This window comes from Aquarana catesbeiana, linkage group LG13, assembly GCF_042186555.1.
Source record: "Aquarana catesbeiana isolate 2022-GZ linkage group LG13, ASM4218655v1, whole genome shotgun sequence".
NCBI classification, from domain to species: domain Eukaryota; kingdom Metazoa; phylum Chordata; class Amphibia; order Anura; family Ranidae; genus Aquarana; species Aquarana catesbeiana.
The window spans coordinates 60,121,410-60,145,347 of NC_133336.1; the positions used below are offsets into that span (position 1 = coordinate 60,121,410).

At 40.9% G+C, this 23,938-nt stretch overlaps 1 protein-coding gene across 6 annotated transcripts in view; it reads right to left on the reverse strand.

Annotated features, from left to right (window-relative positions):
- Positions 1–23,938, reverse strand: part of SYNE2 (spectrin repeat containing nuclear envelope protein 2) — a 582,128-nt gene that overhangs the window by 164,459 nt on the left and 393,731 nt on the right. For all 6 annotated transcript variants that reach the window (XM_073609718.1, XM_073609721.1, XM_073609720.1 and 3 more), the window contains 6 exons: positions 21,539–21,634; positions 18,337–18,456; positions 11,320–11,520; positions 6,298–6,462; positions 4,126–4,257; positions 711–907 (listed from right to left, as the gene is read on the reverse strand). In XM_073609718.1, the coding sequence (XP_073465819.1) occupies positions 711–907; positions 4,126–4,257; positions 6,298–6,462; positions 11,320–11,520; positions 18,337–18,456; positions 21,539–21,634 (911 nt within the window). The remainder of the gene's footprint in view (positions 1–710; positions 908–4,125; positions 4,258–6,297; positions 6,463–11,319; positions 11,521–18,336; positions 18,457–21,538; positions 21,635–23,938) is intronic.

Genomic DNA, 23,938 nt, shown 5'->3' on the forward strand with positions numbered 1-23,938 from the left:
GGGAGGAGGTGGTCACATCCTTAGATCTCAGGGGTGTGTGCTGGGATTCCTGAGATCTAAAGGGGTCATATCCTTAGATCCCAGGGGTTCATGCTGGGACCCTTTGACAGGAGTCAATTAAATTGACTGATATGTCAAATTCAGTTGTTTATACTTGCTGAAATAGAACCACATATCATTTGGCAGGCAAAACAGTTACCATATATACTGTATATTCAACGGTTTGCTAGGAGTTTAACTTTAATTTGTTTTGTACTATGTTAAATTCTATAAAGACACAAACATAGAATGGCCAGTCACTAGTGATATACAGGTCTATGTAGTAGAAGACATGGCTCTGAGCATAAAGCCCTACCAATCTAATGGGTTTTTCCTATATGCCCACACTATCCCTTTAAAGACTTTCATTTAAGCTGTAAGCTCAATTCAGTAATACAGCAAAAGCCCGCACCCCCCTATTAGTACAATATGTCTGACAGCTGCATTTCTCCCTTAAATGATTACAGTGGTATTAGCCAATGTTCTTAAACAAACAGAGATTATATTTACTAAACTGGAACACTATTACTTTTTCCAAGAATCTGCTTCAGTAAAGCAAATTGAGTTTGCATTGTATTTTTCTAAGTAAATAAAAGCTGATTTTCTGCTTTTCGGGTCTGTGCTGCAAACAGCAATTGATACAATTTGTGAACTGATCCAGTTACTCTTACCTGGCCAAATGGCTGCCTAGAGACTCCAGTCTGTGCAGCTCATGACTGACTTTTTGGGTTAGTTGTGACCACCATTGCTCCATCCTAAGAATCTGGGAGTCCAGATCCCTACAACGCACTAGAGGCTGTAGCCTTTTCCCTGGCATAAGTGCCCAGCTTAGTCTGGGCTCAGTTTCCTCAAGAAGTAGTTTAATTTGCTGAAAATATAAAGAATACACAATTTTATCACTTCCATTAGCTCATCCCCCACAGTCATAACCTTTTGTACCACTTGCCCCACTCTGTAAGCTCTTATGAGCAGGGCCCTCTTGTATTTTATTGTATTGTTGTCAGGGCTGGACTCAGCCCTTCCTTCTCTGAGCTGGCTGCTCAGCTGTCGGCTAATTTCCAGCTCCTATTTCTCCACAGTTACACAGCTGTTGAGGATATTCAGCTCGTCAGTCCTGCCTACTTAAGCCTTCCAGTCCAGAGGAGCTCTGCCTTTGACTTGGTCAACATCACAGAATCTCCTGTGATCCTGTTCAAGACTTGCTTTGCTGACATCCCTTCTGGCTCCAGATCCTGCTTGCTGTTCCACTACATTGATCCCTGACTTCTGGCTTGGCTGACTATCTGTTCCGGTTACTGAACTTTGGCTATGTTTTGACTACATTTGTTCTTTTTACTTTTATTAGACAAGTGCGATTTAACTGTACTTCTGTCTAGGCCTGATTTCTGACAATTGTAACTATACAGTCTCCCTTTTATATTGTAAAGCGCTGCATACACTGTTAAAAATGTTATAAATCTCTGTATAATAATAATAATAATAGCTCTCTGTGTAGACATCCGTCACTATTTTTATTAATCCATCCATCTCTTTTTATATCACTCTGTAGCCATCAATTCATATCTGTATCCATCCATCTCTCTCTGTATCAGGGTGGATTTGATTTAAACCACTAGTAAAAAGGCTTGATTTAAATGAACTCAATTTAAATCATAATTTTTAAAGAGCAACTATCATCTCTGTCCCGCAGAGGCTCCTCCTCTGACCCGCTGTTGACTCACCAACAGTCCCATTCACTTTAATGGGACAGCTGGTGATGCGGCAGTGACACAACAAGGTGAGGGATGTGGCGGCAGCAGGTGAGTGGATGCCGCTAACAGGCGCTGCCATGACGCATAAGAAATGACAGGTGCTCTTTAAATGTAAGGATTCATTCTTGCTGGTAGTTAGAATCTTTAATATTTGCAAACAAAATTAAGGTTTCCTATTTAGAATAATAAGCTGTCAGGTTAGTAAAAGAGTGATATCAGAACCGATTCAATCATACAGTTTGTAGTGTACATAGATTTGCAAAACAATGGGATAAAGGAATATTCCTGAACTTTTGGTTTATCTCATGGTTACTGTGAAATTGTGTGAATGCATCATTGGAGTGCATGTTATCTCAGGTTCACAGGCGTGCACACCCTAATCACTATGCGCTATGCCGATTCCCTCTACTGCCTGGGTTCCCTCCCCCGCCATGCAGTGCTGCTGGCTTCCCTTCTCCAGTCTCCCCTGGCTTCTTGAGGGGATGTTTCAGGATGGAAAGTGGGGGAAGGGGCCAGTAAATATGTAATTTCACAGCCTTCCCTTCTCTAAATGAACTTAGTGAACACACTTGCTCACTGTGTTCATAACTTAAAGCGGAGGTTCACACAAAAATTGAACCTTCGCTTTTCGGAACCCTCCCTCTCTCCGGTGTCACATTTGGCACCTTTCAGGGGGGAGGGGGGTGCAGATACCTGTCTATGACAGGTATTTGCACCCACATCCAGCATAGACTCCCACGGGAGTCTATGCCTCTTCCCGTCCCCACCATGCTGTCTGCTGGGACACACACGGGTCCCAGAGACAGCGGGGACCAGTTAGGAAGCGCAGCGTGACTCGCGCATGCGCAGTAGGAAACCGGGCAGTGAAGCCGCAGCGCTTCACTACCTGATTCCCTTACAGAGAATGGCGGCGTCAGCACCCGAGGACCAAGGGACGATTCGGTCTCGGGTGCTGACATCGCTGGACCCTGGGACAGGTGAGTGTCCTTATTTTAAAAGTCAGCAGCTGCAGTATTTGTAGCTGCTGACTTTCAAATTATTTTTTTTTCGCGGGACTCCCTCTTTAAGCATAGTAAACTGTGTTTACTATGCTTCAGTTTGTAAATGAACAGGAAGCCTCTCAACACAGAGCACTTCCCATTCATTCACTGCCCTGTGCAAATGAGGCTGCAGAGAAAGGCACGTGTGTTTGTGCTTTGGGGTGCATACTCTAATGCAATAGGCTGTGCACACCTATGCTCAACTTGCAGAGCTTGGATTCATTGAATAAGTTTACCAAAAATCTAAATATTGCAGAATATACAGCCTCATGCTACACAACTAAGCTCCATTTCATGCTGAATAAACTAAATTATTAATGGATCTTAAATAGAAAACGATCTTTAGATACATTTTAGATAGATTTTTACTCCAAAAGCATTTTATTAAAATAAATTTGATAAAAAATTTAAAAAAATCTATTTAAATCAAACAAATCAGATTTAAATAAAGAAAATTTGATTTAAAAAAAAAAATCATTGACTTATATCCACCCTGCTCTGTATCCACTCAGCTCTCAATTAATACGTATTTATCTATCCATCCATCTAACTATATGTCTGCAGCCACCTGAAAATGCTAACTGTTTACAAAGCTCAATAGCTCAAGTTCAGATTTACATACACAAGGGAATGAGACATTGACTCCTTTCCCTCCCTACTTGCATTTTCAGAGGGCTCCAGACAAAGGTTTAGGAACCTTAACAGTGGCGGTTGGTGCTAAACATTGACAAACTAAAGTCACTTTCCCCCCGGGGGAGATGGACGGGAAGTCGGCGAATGCCGCAAGCACCCCCCCGCAGGAGATGGACGGTAAGGCGGCGATCTCCCAATACAAGTACGTTGCAGCAATAAACAGACTGAGGCTTATGCAATGTGATGAGTGAAGACTTCCCCTCCAAGAAAGATATTAACCTTTAGCAGGCAGTATGAAATAGCCTATATTGAGCTTATTCAATTAGACAAATATTACCGCGGAAAGAGTAAAACACAGTGGCGGACAATCCGTCCATTCCCGATTCTCCTCCCGGCTGAACAGGAAGTGGGAGTCCTAAGACTCCCTTGCCAATCAGGTCTCAGGACCTGCCTCCTGATTGGCTGGGAGGAGAATCAGGAAGACAATAGCAAATATTAATGGATGTATGGATGGGTTTACAGAGTAGTAACTATGTCCAGTGGGTGTTCCACCACTTCTGGCTCTTTGTAATCGTCTGGAATTTGTAAATGCCCCATAGTGTGAAAGGTGGAACTCGACTTTACCACCCTATAAGATTATTTTTCAGGTAGTGTGAAATCACCTGATATTGGCGAAGTCGTTCATTAACCCGCTCTACTGACTCTTCCACCAAACTTTTTGTGGGGACCAGAGATTCATGAGCTTCCATCTTTTTACAGAGATCATTGTATCTTGAGTCAAACTCATCCCACTCCTGAAGACAGAAGAAAATCTGTTACTGGGAACCCACATACTAAAATAGGATACAAAAATAAATTCTGCTAGATCCAAGTGAACATTTCCTAAAAAGTACAGTAAAATACTATATACTTCTATTATAAAATGGAATCTGTAACAGGATTGACAATAGAAATAGTAAGGTAGACAATTTTTATCTTAAATTACAGTGGAAAATGTGTTACAAATAATAGTCATACTTCTGCTATAAGGCCATTATTTTAGTTAAAAAAAAAAAACGAGAAGGCAGCTCTTTATTGCAGAAGAAACTTGCTATGTCCTTCTGTAATAACAAAATACTTACCTGCCTGCTTGCAGTTTTCAGTTGAATATTTATTGAGCTGCGCAAGTCACAACTGCAACCACAGTATTTAAAGCGAGTCCTAGGGAGAGGTTGATGTCTGTGTCAAATTGGAGAGATCTTCAGTAACTTCTTGTCCTGAAGACACGACAGGAACTGAGACGAAACCCTCACCCAAAGTGTCACTAAACAGGTGTCCCTATTTGGAAGATTTCTTCTCATCTCCTGCTCAGGTGACAACTATAAATGTCGTTTCACTTTCTGTGCTAGCAACCAAGACAATTATAGAGTGCAAATCTCCCTTGTCGTAACAAACAGCAAAAAAAAACCCAAAAAACACCTGTTGAGGGCTCTAATTTTTTCCCCGAAAAATATGCTTTACCTGATATAACAAAGTGACCAGGCACACAGATGAACTTCCAGATGGATGCAGCGTAAACACCAGAAAACTCATATGAACGTTATGAGAAAATATAATAAAGTCAACACAGTAAGAGCGCCATCGTGGCTGGGTGGTAAATGACAAAACTCAGAGCCCAGAAGTGGAAAGATGAAAACGTATCCCAGTTTATTAAAAAAATGCATGAATAAAAGCAGCTTACATGTAAAACAATGCAAATCATAAAAAAAGAAGTCTGCGCTAGAGGTATAGAGAAGGCAGCTAGCAATAGGTCTACATACAAAACTCAACCACAACAAAGTGCAGCGCCTCTATACACACACATATATATATATATATATATATATATATATATATATATATATATATATATAAATAAAACGTCATATATGGCAGCATGACGTCAGCCCATAATCCAGTTCTAATGCATTTTATGCAAGGGCACGTCCTCAGAGGGCATTTTGTACCACGCCGCCATTTCTAGGGATCGGACTTGGTTGTCATCTTAGTAAGTGGATTTGAATTGCTGTTTTTATATGCCATGTTATCCTTTTGAATGTATGTAATTTTATGTGAATCCTTTACATTTTGATAAATGACTACACTATATGAGACCTTCCGGTGTGGTGAGCACCCTCTTTCCATACAGCCCTTATATGCACAGTGTGACGCTTCCCTCTGGCAAACATTGGAACTTGGACACCTGTGGACCTATCTAGCAGTTGGATGGTCATGTATGAGAGGCTGGGAGTTTTTAATCCGATACTGAAGTACAGCCGCTCCGACCGGAGCGGTCAGTCTTCTCAATTTAACTCAGCGAGTAGTGTGTATGAGGCTTTAGGCAAAAATGGATGACTCAGGTTCTGGACACAGTGGGTGGTGAATTGAAGACCAGCTTGTCCCTGGGAAGAGGGAGAAAGGAGAAAGCCGGAGTATCCAGTAGCCGCTGGGGTCCTGGAGATGGCGTGTCCGTGGACTGAAAATGACATGCTCGGGGGACCGGAGATGACGTCAGAATGCTGGTGAAAGAGCCCGAGGGAACTTCACTGGTATGGGCACCGAGGATACTGGAAAATCTACTCTAAAGCTGCTGGAAGCCACGTGACCTGAAGGGGCATGTCCCGAAACATGTAGTCCTTGGTCATAGCAACGTCTGTTAAATTTTAATTCATCCTTTGTGGCATCCAGCATCTTTCGAGCAGCTTTCCCAGTGTCCAAACAGTGAAAGCAGTTTTCCAAACAATTTGGTCTCCTAGATACCGTACTAATTCACTTCCACAATTGAACCTTCTAAAAACTTTTTTTAATCCCCTTACCTTCATTACAGCCATCATATGAATACAATGAGCACCAGCTTCTTTGTTTAGGATGTCCGCTTCATGAACCGTCTCTGCAATATGCTTACAGTCAGTGGGTGTGGAGTTCTTGGAGAAAAGTGCTTGTAATAAGAGAACTTGGCTGTCTAGTATGTTAAAGAATTTCTGTTTTAGGAAACACAAAAAAAAGAAAGAAAATAAACTAATCTATATGTGTATACTCAGCATAACACCCTATAGACAGATTCAACAACTTGTGCTTTTGGGTGGAATTGCAGCCTCTTGTCATATGATTCTCTGCTGTATATTCATATTCTCTATGTGTGAGATTGAGGCTTTTGTTGGCTCAGTGACAGTGAGATGCCTGAAGCAATAAATGCACTTAACGTGTATGTTGTCCGGTTCAGTTTCAAGGCCATTCAAAAGAATACAGGTAATTGGAAAGAATTTCAGGTTGAAAGTAGAGCCATTCAGCAGGTAAATTTTACCCTTGAGTAAATTTAAAGTAGATCTAAACCCAGTCACAAAAATTTCATATAATTTTTAACATGCTAATCTAATTTTGAAAGACATTTTTAAATCTTTAGCCTTATTTAAAATAACATTAAGACCTCATGTACACTGCTGCTGGTAAACGGACCTTTGGGAGCAGCTGGGGATTTTTTCAACTCCTCCTGAACTCTCCTCTATGTTATCTTATCAGTACATGTACACAGGGTCATTTATAGTCGTTTCTAGGCATTTTTGAAACCCAAAAAAATGCATTCAGAAGTTGTGTTTAGAGGCATTTCAAACGCGGCTAAACGCGGTAACGCGCGTTTAGCCGTGTTTCATTTACAGGTGTTTTTCATTTTTGACTATTTTGAAAAAAATGAAATAATTTTTTTTTTTCAAACGCTTCTAGACGCAAACGCAGCTGAAAGTGACTAAACGCGGCATGCAAACGCGGCTAAACGGACGTTTTTAGACTCCGGTTTCTAGCTGTCATGTTATATCGTTCAGGAGGGGTTGAACAACGTCTCATGTACATGAAGCCTTAGGGCTTTGTTCGGGTACTTCCTGTGATAGTGTGACAACGCTCTGGTCCGGTTTTTCGAGTCGATGCTCATTGAGCATGCATGTTCTGCCACTGTCGCATCAGGAAACCCACCCTGAGCAAGACATTCAACTGCCATTGGTGTTAGTGCATGTACATTGAAAGTGGCTACACAAGGCTGGGGAAGAACAGTATATAGATGCAAAAAAAAACAAAAAACGAGTAAATACCACCTTTGCTCTCAATGCTTAGAAAGATTTTCCTTTTTTTTTTTTTTTTTTTTTTTAATCAAATACGTTTTCATTAGGCATTACCTATTTTTTAGGTATTGCAAAAGCAAAATACAAGACAGAAAAAAAACAAGAAAACAAAAAGGTACACTAAAGACACTGTAGCGTACACACCTGCCATCATCACTCCATGGGCAGTATACACATAGATAACAATACTAGCATATGACATAAGTATTTTGAAAGACTTTAGGCCCTTTCTCACTGCTCTGTAGCAAAATAGCATATGTGTTTTTACTGCAATTTTGCTGTGTTTCAGATGCATTTCCTGTGCGTTTCTGGCGTGTTTTTGGGTTGCCTGCACCTGTGAAAAATGGACATGTGATTCAAAAATGCACCAAAAGGCAAATCATGGTGCATTTTACTGTAATTTCCATTCATTTCAATGGGAAGCTGAGTTTTTGGTGCAGTTTTCAAAACTCACCGCACCTGTAACGCAGTGGTGTGAAAAGTCCCATAGGATTTAAAGGGAAACATTTTTCTTGCAAGGTAAAAACGTAGGAGAAACTTATCAATGTGAAAGGGCCCTTAATGTGATCCACTTAGGGTTTACATCTACCTGAGTCACTAAATGGTCTGACTGTAAAATCTATAAAACCTTCCATACAAAAATAAACCAATGTGTTACTAAACCCACAACAGTAAAATCAGTCTGTATATGCAGTAAAGCATGCTTGTTATACTCACTGTGGAACCTAAGGGGTTAATCCTCTGCATTGTGTAAAAAGGCTGTTTGATCCTGGCTTCTCCGATCCTCCCCTTCTTCCACAGTCCCCAAACTATCTCCTGATAGTTGCCTTGGGGGCAAGTTGCACATGCTCAGTTTGGTGTGTATTGCTAGAGTGTTTTTTTTTTTTTTCCCTTGGGAGGGTGCATGTGATCAGCACAAGGCCAATCAGCACTGTGCAGACAAAAGGTCAGAGGTCCTGCAGCCTCCTAGGACAGTTAGAGGAGAATGAAAATGCCTACAAACTTTAACCAGACACTGATAGAAGTCACAAGACTGCTATGTACTGCTGATGAGAAAATGTATTTTATATTTACTATATTTTATATTTAGCAGTTTATATTTACTAAAACTATTGCATTTCCATGTTCTGTTTAATGTGGGAGACCAGATATAGTGAATGCAGGGTCCGGTGTTTAGTAACACTTTAAAGCCCAATTGCTTGCCATATATTCAAACTTCACCATGTTTCCTGAGAAGGGGGGTCTATGTAAAAATGCACAGACTTTAATTAAAAAAAAAAAAAGGTTGTTATACTGAAATAAGTACGTGGGCTTCTTTTAACATTTTACAATTTTGATTTTCAGCTTATTGAACTATGATGAACTTTCTTTGTATCTTTTTTGAAAATATCAATAAAGATGATTGGAAATGAAAATGAACAAAATGCTAAATGGAGTTCTTCTATTTGCCTTAAAACAAATGGCTGATCATTCATCAGTTAATAGTAATGTAAAGAAAAACACATATTAAAGGAAAAAAAATACAGCGCAAGAAATGGATTTGAAAGTTCTTGTTTTTCTCCCCACGCCATGGCATTTATGAATCAACAAAATATTGATGTGACTTTTCACTGGAGAGGTTCAGTACATACTGTATGTAATTTTAAGCAAGAAAATTGTATACTAGGAAAAGCAAGAGTCCAATTTACTTCCCCTAAGCCCAGGGATAGTGTCAAAGGGTACATCTGAAGTTATGCTGCAAGTTTGTTATATAATCAATCAGTGATGAACAAAAAATAGCCGATGAAGCTTTTTGTTCTATGCCTATTCACAGCCAATATAAGGACATTAGAAAGAAAAGGCTTCAGAGAACTTTGTGAAGATTAGAAGATAAAGGGTAATAAATGAGGACAGTAAACTGGCAAAGCACTATAAGGAGATTACACTATGCATAGAGGCCAGCAGCATTTTCTTATTCTAGTTGGTATTTAAAGCAGTTGTATACCCTTTTTTGTATTTTTACCTACAGGTAAGCCTACAATAAGGCTTACCTATAGATAAAATGAATATCTCCTAAACCTGTACGGTTTAGGAGATATTCACTTTGCATGCACTGTGAAGGTCCGGCAGACGCTGCCGGACCTTGACAGGAAGAAGTCTCCCACGCGCTTGCGCGGGAGTGATGACATCGCGGCTCCGGCCACTCACAGCGCCAGAGCCGCGAACCCGGAAGACATGCCGAGGGAAAGTGTCATCTCCCTCGGAGTGGGACGGGAACAGCTGCCGACACCTCATTCTAAGGTAAGTATTTCATAATGAGCTAGTACTAGCTCATTATGCCTTTTGCCTTACAGGTTTGAAAAAAAATTTAAAAATTTGTGCGGGTATACAACCTCTTTAAGAGACATTTTGCTCCCTCCCAAAAAAAAAAAAAAAAAAAAGCCCACCAAAAGGCCCCCACATCCATTATTTTATATCATGATAATTAAAGCTAAAATTAAATTTATGAGGAAGTCAGATTTACATGCAACAGCACCTTGTCTATATGTAAAATTATATGACATACCATTATGCTCAATTCCAAGGGGCAGGCTAGGGCAGTATATATACAGGGTAGTGTATAGACAGGCTAGGTAGTAAATTGACAGTCTAGGGCAGTATATAGGCAGGCTAGGGTAGTATATGGACAGGCTAGGGCAGTATATGGGCAGGCTAGGGTAGTATATGGGGCAGGCTAGGGTAGTATATGGGGCAGGCTAGGGTAGTATATGGGGCAGTCCAGGGTAGTATAACGGCAAGCTAGGGCTATATAGTGACTTTTGAGCATTTGACCATCCAGCAGATACTACTAAAAAAATGGCCACCCTCTGTGTCCTGTCACACAGAACTAACTTATATTACCTCTCTGTTGCTCTCTCCCAGTGCTCCCACAGTCTTCAGTACCTAGCCTGCATTCAGAATGTTTTTCACCTTACTGAATAGAATGCAGTAAGGAAAAAAAAACTCTTTACAACCCATTTAACTCAGCCTTTTTCAACCAGAGTGGCCAGGCACCCTCTTCGGTGCCTTTTGGTTTTCCTTGGGGGGGCGATTGGCAAAATGCCTAAAAATTGCCCACAGACTTTATACAAGCCAATAGGTGGATGAAGCCTGCCTTTTAGTTACTCAAACCCACAGGTTTCTATTGTACACCATTACAACCTTGTAGCCACTGGCATCCTAACAACCAATGATGTCATTGGCTGATAAGGAGGTCTTCGGGCATCTGCACAGCATCCTTGTTTGCCTCTCCCATGCCCTACTCTGTCAGCACTGAGGTCATATGAGCTGAGTGAAGGAGAGAAGCTGAGGAAGAAGAGAAACATTGGAATACTAGTCAGTACCAGTGCGCAAAATGTATTTGCTTTGGAAGAATAAATTGCCTCTAACCTTGGGTGCCCTACATGTGTGGATGTCTTATGTAAAAAAAAATTTAATTTTCATTTTGAATGGGGTGCATAATTTTAAAGGGCACCTCAACTGAAAAAAGAATATTGGTTTAACTAATAATTTATATTAACATTTTCTAGGCTTGGTAATTGTGGTTTTACCCATGGGAGGTTCTAGTAAAGTGGTATACTGTGTTACTGTAAAATATGCAGTGCATTTTGTATAGTGGTTATAGGTATTCTTTTTCAGTTGAGTATTACCACGGCCCTTTTAAGAGAATCGTTATTATGGATTGTTAATATCGCAAGTTACTCATACCTTGTGTTCCTCAATATGGACATTTAAGGCTTCTTTACTTGCACATTTGTAGTCCTTACTCATCAAAATATTTTCTTTCCCAAAAGATAACAGGTCAGTGACCCCAGACAACAGTGCGTCAACCTGGGACTTGGCAATAACCACACCGCTATATTCATCCTGTTTTACTCTGAGAATCCTCCAGGACTCATCCAGGACATCCTAGAAAAGATACAAATATAAATGATTCTGCAGCAGAAATATGGGTAAAGTTGCAATCTAACTGGGGATAAGGTCAGTTTATTACTTATGGCCCGCACACACGATCCAAATATCGTACGAAAACTGTTGTCCGAGGAAGAATCATACGATTTTCAGGTCGTGTGTACACAACTTTCAAGAGCCGATCACGACAGTTCATCCGATATTATTCGATCGGCCAAGCATGAAAATTTTCCTTGTGAGATACCAGATCATACGATTTTCATTTAGTCAGTATAGTTGTCATCCGAAAATACATTACAAATACATTATAACACATGACATAACTTCCGATTTATTTTTTTGTCGTATGAGAATTTTCGTGACTTTAGTTACCTATTCAATTTCTACTTGAAACTATTAAGCGAAAAAAGTTGTACAATCTGTCGTACGATATTTGGATTGTGTGTGCGGGCCATTAGGATGATACGGATGACATCTGTGCTAGAACATTGCTTCTTGTAACAAGACGATCATCTACAAGACAAGACATATGGGTTGATTTACTAAAGCCAAATAGACTGTGCACATTGCAAGTCCAGTTGCTCCAGAATTTAGTAAAATGGGGGGAAGCTTCACTTTGCAAAGAATACCCAATCACATCCAAGGAAAAGAAAAAAAACAGCAATTTTGCTTGCACGCGATTGGATGATGGAAGTCAACAAAGCTTCTCTTCGTTTACTAAGCTCTGGAGTAACTGCACTTGCAAAGTGCACAGTCTATTTGACTTTAGTAAATCAACCCCATAGTCTGAGTATATTATCTCCTAAAGATGTGCACAAAGTACTGGCAGCGTATCTGAACTGGATGTATTTGTGTGGATCTTTTTGAGTCTCAATGCTAGCACAGCATAGTTACATCATTATATAGAAAGATATACCAAAAAATATATGATACTCAAATCATGATTAATTAAAAAAAAAATCCTGAACGCTTAACCTGAAGTGTATCCAGAATAAACCTGGCCATACAAGGATTGAATGGTGACAGTTTCTTTCTGAACTGGCCAAAATGTTTTCAGTGGATGACCCATTTGGCACCATCGGGCTCGACAAACTTCAATCTGAAAATCAGTGGAGTCAAGTGTAAAATTGTATGCACAACAGTGACTACAGCCAATCATCTTCAGTCACTGTTCAGGTATTCTGACACCCGCGGGAGCTGGCTGTCAGAATACAACAGCCAGCAGGAGTAATTCGTCCATCCACACGGTTTGGAGTAAATTAGGTGTAGCACCCTCTACCTAAAGGTAGGTGCTAGAGTAGTATTTTTCTAGCGTAGGGCCCAAGTGTAGGTAAATTTAGCCAGGTTTGTGTTTTAGGCTGGGCCTGGTTGTTGTGATTTGGGACAGGGGACTGGGAGTGATCAGTGTAGTGGGGGGTGTGGCCACCTACACTCTGACTCAGAGATGCCCCCCCTGCTTTCAGAAGGATAGTTCTGGAAGAGAGGTTGGACTTGAGATCTGAGTGACAGGCAGCTCATGTGAGGAGCCCTGACCAATCATTAACTTGCATTGGCAGGGGGCAGGCCCTTCATATAAGCTGGGGTCACATGCTTCGAGGGAGGAGTTTTGGAGTTCCAGAAAGACGACATAGAGTAGTGAGGTGCTGTTCTGGGCATCCCCATGCGGGGATGCGCCATGTGCGTGGAGGAGGGATGGAGGAGCCATCAGAAAGGAACTAAGGATAAGGATCTTCATCTTTAAGGAGGCATCAAGCTACTGTGACCGGGGAACACAGGACTTGGATGTAAAGAGGATCAAAGCGAGGAAGTAGCGGTCAAGCGGAGGAGAATAGAGCCGCATTCTGTGACCGGGGACACAGAGCTGTTCTGGAGGATAAGGTCAGTGTAACATAAAAAGAGAAACTGGTCAGAGCAGTGTAGAATGCTGTGGCCGGGGAACACAGTATTAATAATTATGGACTAACTAAATGCAATAGTCCGTTCACAGTCATATGTCAGGTCATTGTGTGGGGATACCGAGTTATCTCCCGCCTGGTTAGCATAATGACAGTGCCTCCCAAAGACTGTGTGGGTGTCTAACTCTCTGGAACATTAGGAAGAAGCAGGGACAGTTTCTGGCCTTTGGTTCATAGGGATAATCCCATCAAGGTCTACTATTGAAGAGTTATTCAGAGTGACTCTTTATTGTCCAATTGAAAGGGAAGAAAAAGGACATTAGTATGTTATTGCAGTAAGAATTTGCATATAAGAAGAGGCTACAGAAAAAGTTATCAAACCAAAAGAAACTAGGAAGAAAGGAGCGTATCTAGTGTTCTTACAAGGCCACTGAACAACTATCTACCACATGCAATGCACAAAATAGAAGGGCATCTCATGTTATCCTTTCCCCATCCAAGCTCAATCCTGCAAATAAATACTAAGATTGACTGTTTTCTGCTTTAATGGGTTGTGGGGAGGATGGCAGCAGGGGTGATTGGAGGATTGATATAACCAAATCAGCAGCCCTTACAGGGGTACCACTACATAGGGAATTTGTTAGAATCTGCTCATCACTACTTTTAAAATTCCTTGTCAATTTGACCTCACTAACGTTCCAAAAAAAAAGAAAAAAAGATTTTAGTTACACTTTTTTTGTTTAATTGCCACAAGGGACAATACTTACATTGTATGATAAGTATACTGTGTCCCTCTGCCCCCCTCCAAAAAAAACCCAAACACACACCCTTCAGTGGTATTTTTACAGAGCTCTGACAGTTAATACGATTGGCCGGACCTGTCACAGTCAGTTTCTGAACGTTTGCCGACAGGGTCCGCCCTTTCTGTCCCCTCCTCCATTCAATGAAGCTGTAGTATAGCTTCCAGCAATGAAAAGCACTTCATAAATGGAGGGAGTGGACACTGGCAGGGGTGCTTACAGTGATCAACTTTTATTTTTTTTATGTAAAACCTTTATCCCAAAAGGAAACAAAAAGGTTTGCTGTAACTGATTATAAAGTATAAGCTGGAGTTCGGAAAAGAAACAAAATCCCCTTGTGGTGGACTTTTAAGGCACATAAATTGTTTGAGAAAAATTAATCTAGTTTGAAAAATGTTTATTCAATATAATAAGTACAAAATATAAAAAACGCATAAAAAAGATACAATAGAACAAATTTACAATGCTGTCATCACAACATAGTACAAGTAGTAAACCAGTAATTCTTGCACCCGACGCGTTTCGGAGCACATATGTGTATCTCCTTCCTCAAGGGTATAATTAAGCGAGAATACTAAGTGTTATATATATATTAAGATGACAACCCTTTCAGACCATGCAGATTAAAAACATATGAATGCAAAAAGATGTTCCCAGTTTGCTTGAGCCGGAGCTCCAACACAAGTGGCGTGCCTCAAAAAGAGGGGTGCCTAGCCTGAAAAGCTGACCCAGTTCCCCCACACATAAACCAGACCAGGAGGGGAGGCAAAAAGAGGAAAAAGACCCTACCAATGGTGAGTAAGAACCACTTGAGTGTGCAAAGAACGTTATTTGTTGTAGAGAGCACAACTATTGAACTTGTGACCGTTCACTCCAGCATCCAGCATAGAACATGTTGTGCTGGATGCTGGAGTGAACGGTCACAAGTTCAATAGTTGTGGTGACTGTGCTCTCTACAACAAATAACGTTCTTTGCACACTCAAGTGGTTCTTACTCACCATTGGCAGGGTCTTTTTCCTCTTTTTGGCCCCAGTGGGTCCCCTGGCCTCCCCTCCTGGTCTGGTTTATGTGTGGGGGAACTGGGTCAGCTTGGGTAAGCGGCAATATAATAATTTTTTGGTTTTGGGTTAAATACTGCTTTAGTACAGAAGCTGCAGGAGCAGCAGCTGTCAAACGCCAGCTCATAAGAAATCCAAACAAGTAATATTACTTTGTATTTCTTCTGAATGGCATCCACACTGCTCAGACATAATTCAGAGAAAAAGTAACATTACTTTGTATTTACTCTGCTAACATTCTTGCAGCAATCAAATAAGTTACCTTTGAACTGTATATCATTTCAGTTAAAGCAACCTTACAAGTTTTAAAAAAAAATAAAAATAAAAAAAAGGTTTTTGGTAAATTACATTTGTTTAACCCCTTATTAACCCTAATTATCTTTTCTTTCCTTAGCTCTATTTTTTAATTGAGATTTTTGTATAATTCTTAATATTTAGGGCCTGTTTACACATGTTTGGGGAAAGATTACAAAAATTTAGGAAAAAAGTTGTCATCGTGCATTGCATCAACTATTTTCTGGCACATCAGATTTTTGGGGAAGTTTTGGTGCATTGACGGCCCATTGATTTTAGTGGGCTGCCTAAATGCAACACAAGTTACCATGCATTAAACAGCACAGAGGGTATTCATCTGTGCATTGTTATGCACTGAAATACACTGACAAGGTGCCTTTTAAAATAAAGCACTGAAACTCATGCCTTGTGGACTGTGTATTACCACAACATCTAAGGCCTCATGTACACTGCTGCTGGTAAAAGGACGTTTAGGAGCAGTTGGGACTTTTTTTCAGCTGCCCCTGAACTCTCTATGTTATCTTATCAGTACATGTACACAGGGTCCTTTATAGTCCTTTCTAGGCAGTTGTGTTTAGAAGCATTTTTTGGAAAGCTAAAAAATGCGTTCAGGACGGAACACAGTAAACACAGTAACTTGCGTTTAGCCGCGTTTCATTTACATAAATTTTTGACTATTTAAAAAAAAACAAAAAAAAAAACGCTTCTAAACACAAATGTGGCAAAACTGACATTTTTAAACGTCAGTTATCATCTGTCAAGTTAAATGGTTCAGGAGAGGTTGTAAAACATTCCATATACATTAAGTATAAAACTAGCCTCACGGTTTTTAGCTAGTAATTTTTAGGGCTGCATGCACACGGGCATATTAAAATACTCCCATCTATGCTGGATCTAAACTCCAAAATATGAATCTAAATGCCACAATGTGCATGAACACATTGGCTGAAACAGTGCATTCAGAGGCATAAATATACAAATAATACATTTTAAAAAAAGCCTCTATTTAATTTTTATTACTTGTGCTCATAAAGCCTTAGGGCCAGTTCACACCACATGCAGTCCAGTATGTTTTTTTTCAGCATCAAAAAAGCATGGAAAGCAGGTTTTAATGGTTTCCAATGGCATAGTTCACACCAGTGCTTGCAGTTCAAGTTCCAGAAAAAAAAAGTAGAACATGCTGCATTTTTCCTGCACTGGACTGTACTGGAACGCACCAAAAGCCCACTTGAACACGCATGTCCTTAATTAGGGTTAAGAAAAAAAGAGGAGGGAAAAAATGCACTGGACTGCATCAAAAACGCACCAAAAACCGCACTGGAACGCATTTAAAAACGCGGCATAAACGTGCATGCAGAAATTCATCGGGAACGCACCCGGACTGCGCTTCTATGGTGTGAACTGGCCCTTACAGTTTTGCACTTCTTTGACATTCATCATAGACATAAATTAATATCTACAGATATTTGTTATTAACATTATTAGTTTTATCTTTTAGGGCCAGTTCACACCACATGCAGTCCAGTGCGTTTTTTTTCTGCATCAAAAACACATTGAAAGTAGGTTCTATGGTTTTCAATGGCATAGTTCACACCAGTGCTTGCAGTTCCAGAAGGAAAAGTAGAGTATGCTGCATTTTTCCAGCACTAGAACGCATTAAAAACGCACTGGAAGGCACCTAAACACACCAAAAACGCACTGGAACACACATGTACTTATTTAAAATTAAGAAAAAAAGAGGGGGAAAAATTAACTGGACTGCATAAAAAAAAAACGCACCAAAAACGCACTGGGACGCATTAAAAACGCGCATGCAGAAAACCATCTGGAACGCATCAGGAATGCGTTTTTTATGGTGTGAACTGGCCCTTAGTAAGAACATTTGTGCAACTATTATGACATATACAAAATATTGGCCTCATCTTTTAATTTTACAGGCCCTGTGCTTTCAGAAAACTTTTTTTTTTTTTATGTTTTACTTACTTTTAAAGCTTCAGGTGAAAAAAATAAAAAAATAAGTTAAAAATGGCAATAATGATCTGGCCACCTGAGGTTAAAAATGGGGGGCCGGGCCCTGCAGTGAAGGGGATAAAAGCGAAGTGAATATCCTTTCTTGGCAGTGGCACACATATGCGTCTCTGTGCAAAGTACATATCCTCAAGAGGAACTGGGGTTGCACATTATCTAGGCTGGCCATACACTGATTAAAAACTGTCTGGTTCAGCAGGGACTGAGTGAATTTGAGTCAGTGTGTGGCTGTCCCTGTTCGACAGTAGTAGACACAAAAAAATGTTCTTGATAAGCGACTGCAGTCGCTGATAATCAGTATGTTCTAACAGAAACAATGCCGTAGCAGGAAGGATTTTTCCAGCCACCTTATTCGTGTGGATGGAGGAATCTTGGTTTCTTTTTTTTTTAGCTGGCTGAATTAAAAAAAAAAAAACGCAGCCAGTCATAAATGGATTGAAACTCGGCTGGTCCAGCAGGAACCGGCTGAATTTCAATACATCTATGGGCAGGCTGGTTGTACTAAATTCGATCTATTGATCAACTTCGGTACAACCAGCCTGACAGGTTTTTTTCCCTGTTCGATCACTATAGCTGTCAGCAATGGTCATTGTATTTTGACGGCTGGGAAACCTCCCACTGTCAGAATATAATAGTGCAGGGGGAGGGAATCCAGCAATTTTCTTTCCTTCAACAAGGAAAACTGCATAATATATGGCCTTCTTTACATCCCTCATATACAAGTAAAACATACAAACCTGCAGCTTGTGAATTTCTTGGTTGGAAGATATGGGAATGGACAATTTTTCTCCCTTCTCACTCAGCACAGACAGTTGACTTTCAATATTTTGAAGTTCTGTCTCATACGCAGCAGATTCCTGAGACACAAAAAGTAGAACACAATTACCATAATTAACTGACACAAACATTTTGTTTTGTTGGGTTTTTACATTAGGAAACTAGAATTGTTAAAAAGTGAAATAAGGAATTGTTTTATTTACTACAACTGTCATATAATCAGGTCTGCAGTGATGTCATAAGAGTTGGTAAACAGGAGCTGGTTATCCTGGAGGACTTATGTCCTATTTTCAGCAAATATATTGAGTCAATATGATGTTTAAAGTGTTACTAAACCCACAACAGTAAAAATCAGTCTGTATATTCAGTAAAGCGTACTTGTTATACTCATAGTAGAACCTAAGGGGTTAATCCTCTGCATTGTGTAAAAAAGCTGCATGATCGAGTCTTCTCTGATCCTCCCCTTCTTCCACTGTCCCCAATCCATCTCCTGATAGTACAGCGCCTTGGAGGCACTCTGCACGTGCTCAGTTTGGTGTGTAGAAAATTTTTTTTGTTGGAGGATGCATGTGATCAGCACAGGGCCAATCAGCATTGTGCAGACAGAAAGTCAAGGGTCCTGCAGCCTTACAGGACAATTAGAGAAGAATGAAAACTCCTCCTACAAGCTTTAACCAGACACGGATAGAAGTCACAAGACTGCTATATACTGCTGATGAGAAAAGGTATTTAGTAGCTCTGCGGAAATTAACGATTAATTCCTCGATTAATCGTTAATTTTTTTGATTAATCAAAATTTTTTTGATCGGTAGCTATTTTTTTTGATCGGTATCAGCTTTGGCCAAGCTGTGGCTGCAGCACAGCACTCCGCTCCCTCCTCCTCCTCCACTATATGTCATACACAGCCTGCGGGCATCTCCCGCTGTGTGTCTCGGAGCTGAGTGTGAAAACTTTGGCCGCGCTGTGAGAAAAGTCCCGCCCTCCTCCTAGATCAGCTCGTGTGATAGACGCAGTGTTCTGTCTATCACACAAGCTGATCTAGGAGGAGGGCGGGACTTTTCTCACAGAGCGGCCAAAGTTTTCACACTCAGCTCCGAGACACACAGCGGGAGATGCCCGCAGACTGTGTAATCCAGGCACATGCACTGACTACAGTGAGGCTGCGATTATGGGCACGGTGAGACTGCATTATGGGCACGGTGAGGCTGCGATTATGGGCACGGTGAGACAGCATTATGGGCACGGTGAGACAGCATTATGGGCACGGTGAGGCTGCGATTATGGGCACGGCGAGGCTATGATTATGGGCACGGCGAGGCTGCGATTATGGGCACGGCGAGGCTGCGATTATGGGCACGGCGAGGCTGCGATTATGGGCACGGCGAGGCTGCGATTAAGGGCACGGTGAGACTGAGATTATGGGCACGGTAAAGCTGCGATTATGGGCACAGTAAGGCTGAGTTTATGACGTGTGACGTCCTAGCCATGACCCACTATGTCCGGCTTCGGCTGTTGCCATAACGGTGCTAAATCAGCTAAAAGTAGTTGGATCTGTATGTGCGTTATAAATTAATCAAAATTAGTCGAATAATCGATTAAATAAAATCGATTAATCAAACGCGAAAATTTTAATCAGTAACAGCCCTAGCCCTAGTTTATATTTATTAAAATAATTGCATGTCCATGTTCTGTATACTGTGGGAGACCAGATATAGTGAATGCAGGGTCCTGGGTTTAGTAACACTAACTAAAAGGGGCCTTAGACATGTCTCACATTCCCACATGCTTGCTAATGCATTGCTTTTGTTTTTTCAGGTGCGCTGACAGGCCAATGAAAATGAATAAGCTTGCTTAAAGAGACCCGGTCACCAACTTAAAAAAAAGCGCTGAAAAATCTGGTATCTTATGCTTACTTGCAGTGCTTTTCCTTTCTATAAACAATTTACTTGGCTCATGCCTTGCTAGAGAATTTGACTATTCCAGGAAGAGTCAATTTCCTGGCACAGCCTCTCTCTCCTTGTAGGTTATAGCCCTCTTCTCTTTTGGGTGTGTCTAATTATTGTCTGAGTTGGCCCAGCTCCTCTACCCTTCTCCTCCCCAAATTACCTTTTATGTCGCAGCCAGGGTAGGATCAAAGGGAGATAATACAGAGTGTCATCTTGGTGACAGCATTAAGTCTGCTGACATCACCTCCAAGGTAATGGTACCCAGCAGTAAACTCATGGTTTTGGTGTCTACAGGGGTAGACATGCCCCTCTGGGCATACCTGGTAGTCTTAGCAATCTTTCTGCTTTCAAAGGGTTTGAAAAACCATGCATAAAATATGGCCAATGCAAATATAATTCAATGGTAGGTTTGTTGTTGAAATAAATGGTCTGGTGACAAGGTCCCTTTAAAGCATATGTGGATCCTAACCTTGTAAAACAACTTATTCAGTTTAAAACAGAAATACAAGCTATATATATATATATATATATATATATATATATACACACACACACACACACACACACACACACACACATATACACACATATAAATTACCTTTTTTTGGATTAGTGATCACATAACCTCTACTCACAGATGCATGGGTGGAGACTGCGGGGGCGTCATCATGAGGAAGAGAAATAGCAATATAGTGATCTTCTCAGTGAATGGCTGTGCTGAGTCTTGGGCATTGCAAGACAAGCATGCTGTGCTCTCAGCCAGAAAACTGACCACACTGGGATGGATGTGCTTTCATGCCTAGCATGGCCAGTTTGATATAGGAAAGCAGGGAGACTGGGAAGACCACCAGGTATGAACAGAGGGGCATGTCGGCACCAGTCTTGGCCATTGCAGGACAGGCAGGCTATGCTCTCAGCACAGCAAGAAAACTGACCACACTGGGATGGATGTGCTTTCATGCCTAGCATGGTCAGTTTGATACATTAAAGCGGGGAGACTGGCAAGACCACCAGGCATTTCACACACAGAAAGAAATAGAAAGAGAACATGATACTTTTTAAACACAAGTACATGGTATAACAGACACACATCAGGAATATGAAATGCTGGAGTAATGAACACTAAAACATAGCATGCCTAAACGAATTGAACAACAAATCCCCATAATGTTTTTCATTCAGAAAAGAATGGAGATTCCCCAGGAGATGGAGTTACCTTAAGCACTGCTGCCTCACAGCCACTTCTGTTGCCCAACTGCTGTAAAACGGACTTCCTCTTGGTCAGCATGTCATACAATTGCCGGATGTCATTCTGAAATTTTAGAAAGCCATAAAAATTATTGATACAGTTAAGCATATGGATTATTGCAAAATAATATAAATCAATGGAACATAGCTGTTATAAAATATAGTGTAAAAACACATTCACACTGGAGATTCACACACACTGAAAATTCTAGCAACAAGAATCTGTGGATTTCTGCAGCTAGAATGAGAGGTGTGTGTGAAGAATCACAGCCGCTCAGCTTCCAGGCTGTGTGATATTCCAGTTTTATGAATGAGCCATGTCATACACTGCACTGGCCTGACATCGCTAATCGTTCATTCATAAAAACTAGAGCTCACACAGTGCTGTGTGATCCATTGCCCATGCTGTTTATGTGTACAAGCAGATGCAGTTCTGAGTGATCGGTCACTGTCATGAATGAACGACCAACACTACTTAATCATTCATATTGGTAAAAGATTGCGGCGCTGTGTAATGTATCTGTGACTGTTTGTACACATACAGGGCATTGGCAGATAGATTACACAGAGCCGATGCTCTGAGTGATCTTTTAATATTATGAATGAACAAGCAGCACTAATGGTTCATTTGTAATAGTGACACAAAGCTTAGAGAAGGGGGGCTCTGTTCTGGACACACCTCCCCTACAGGAATGCCCATAATTTGGACTTCAAAAGGGGGTGGAGTTACAGCCAGTATTAGGAGCTGCGTTTAGGGGACAAGGGGGTCACCAGTCAAAATGTGACCAAGTGCTTTGTATACTTGGCCCCCAGGGTAAACAATTGCTCTGGCTGGTAAGCAAACTGTTCCAGTTAATCACTAGTGGACTGAATGCTGGCTGCTCATTGGCCTCAGTACCAAGCCAGTCACCCATCTTCAACAATCGCCCACTGAGAGAGCCTCCAGCCAGAAAAATCTAACATTGCCCATGAGGATGCATCATGGCAGAGAAAAATGGTACAGCAGATGTGCACGATCCATTAACCACTTCAGCCCCAGAAGATTTGGCTGCTGAATGACCAGGCCATTATTGGCGATTCGGCACTGCGTCACATTAACTGACAATTGCGCGTCTGTGCAACGCTGCACCAAACAAAATTGACGCCCTTTTTTCCCCACAAATAGAGCTTTCTTTTAGTGGTATTTGATTGATTGCGTTTGTTTTGTGCGCTATATACAACAAAAGAGCGACAATTTAGAAAAAAAAAAAACACAATATTTTGTGCTTTTTGCTATAATAAATATCCCTTTTTTTTTTTTTTTTTTTTTAAAGCAAATTTTTTCTCAGTTTAGGCCGATATGTATTCTTCTACATATTTTTGGTAAAAAAAAAAAAAAATCGCAATAAGCGTATATTGATTGGTTTGCGCCAGTTATAGTGTCTACAAAATAGGGGAAAGATTTATAACATTTTTTTTATTATTATTTTTTTTTAACTAGTAATGGCATCAATCTGCGATTTTTATCGTGACTGCGTCATTATGGCGGACACATCGGACAATTTTGACACATTTTTGTGACATTAGCATCTATACAGCGATCAGTGCTATAAAAATGCATTGATTACTGTAAAAATGTCACTGGCAGTCAAGGGGTTAACACTAGGGGGCAATCAAGGGGTTAATTGTGTTCCCTGGGAGGTGGTTCTAACTGAAGGGGGAGGGGACTGACTAGAGGAAGTGACGGATCGTGGTTTCAAGCTAATAGGAACACACGATCTGTCACTCCTCTCAGAACAGAACACGGATTTGTGTGTTTACACAAACACTTCCGTGTTCTGTCCCTCGTGCTCGCAATCGCTTGTGGCCACCGATCATCGCGACCGTCGGCCACGAGCATCGGCACCCCCGCAGTGCAGTGGGCGCGTGCCTGCTATCTTGATCCCGCGAGCCGACTTATATCTATGACGTTTCGCAGGATCACGCTGACCTGCCGCCGTAAAATGACAGCGACTGGTCAGCAAGCGGTTAATGTAGTCAGAACAGGTGTGAATGCCGATTGCTTGAGAAGCTTGCCCTTGTTTTTTTTAATCCAAGTTATGAAAAAAAAAATCATAAAAAGATTAAAAAAAAAAATTCTAGATACTGCAGCTTGGATTATCATACCCAAGCCACACACACAAAAACCTTTTTCATACAGGAGCCACAGAACCAAACCTGTATAGCCAACCATTCAGAAATAAGCAGAAAAAGCTGACTATATATGCAGCATAAGCTGCTGAGAGTCATGCGACTCCTCTTAAGTTAACCCAAACATCTTGACTTTGTAGTCTTGACTTACGGATTTTCCCGTAAGAGCTCAGAGATAAAAAATAATGCAAGAATAAAT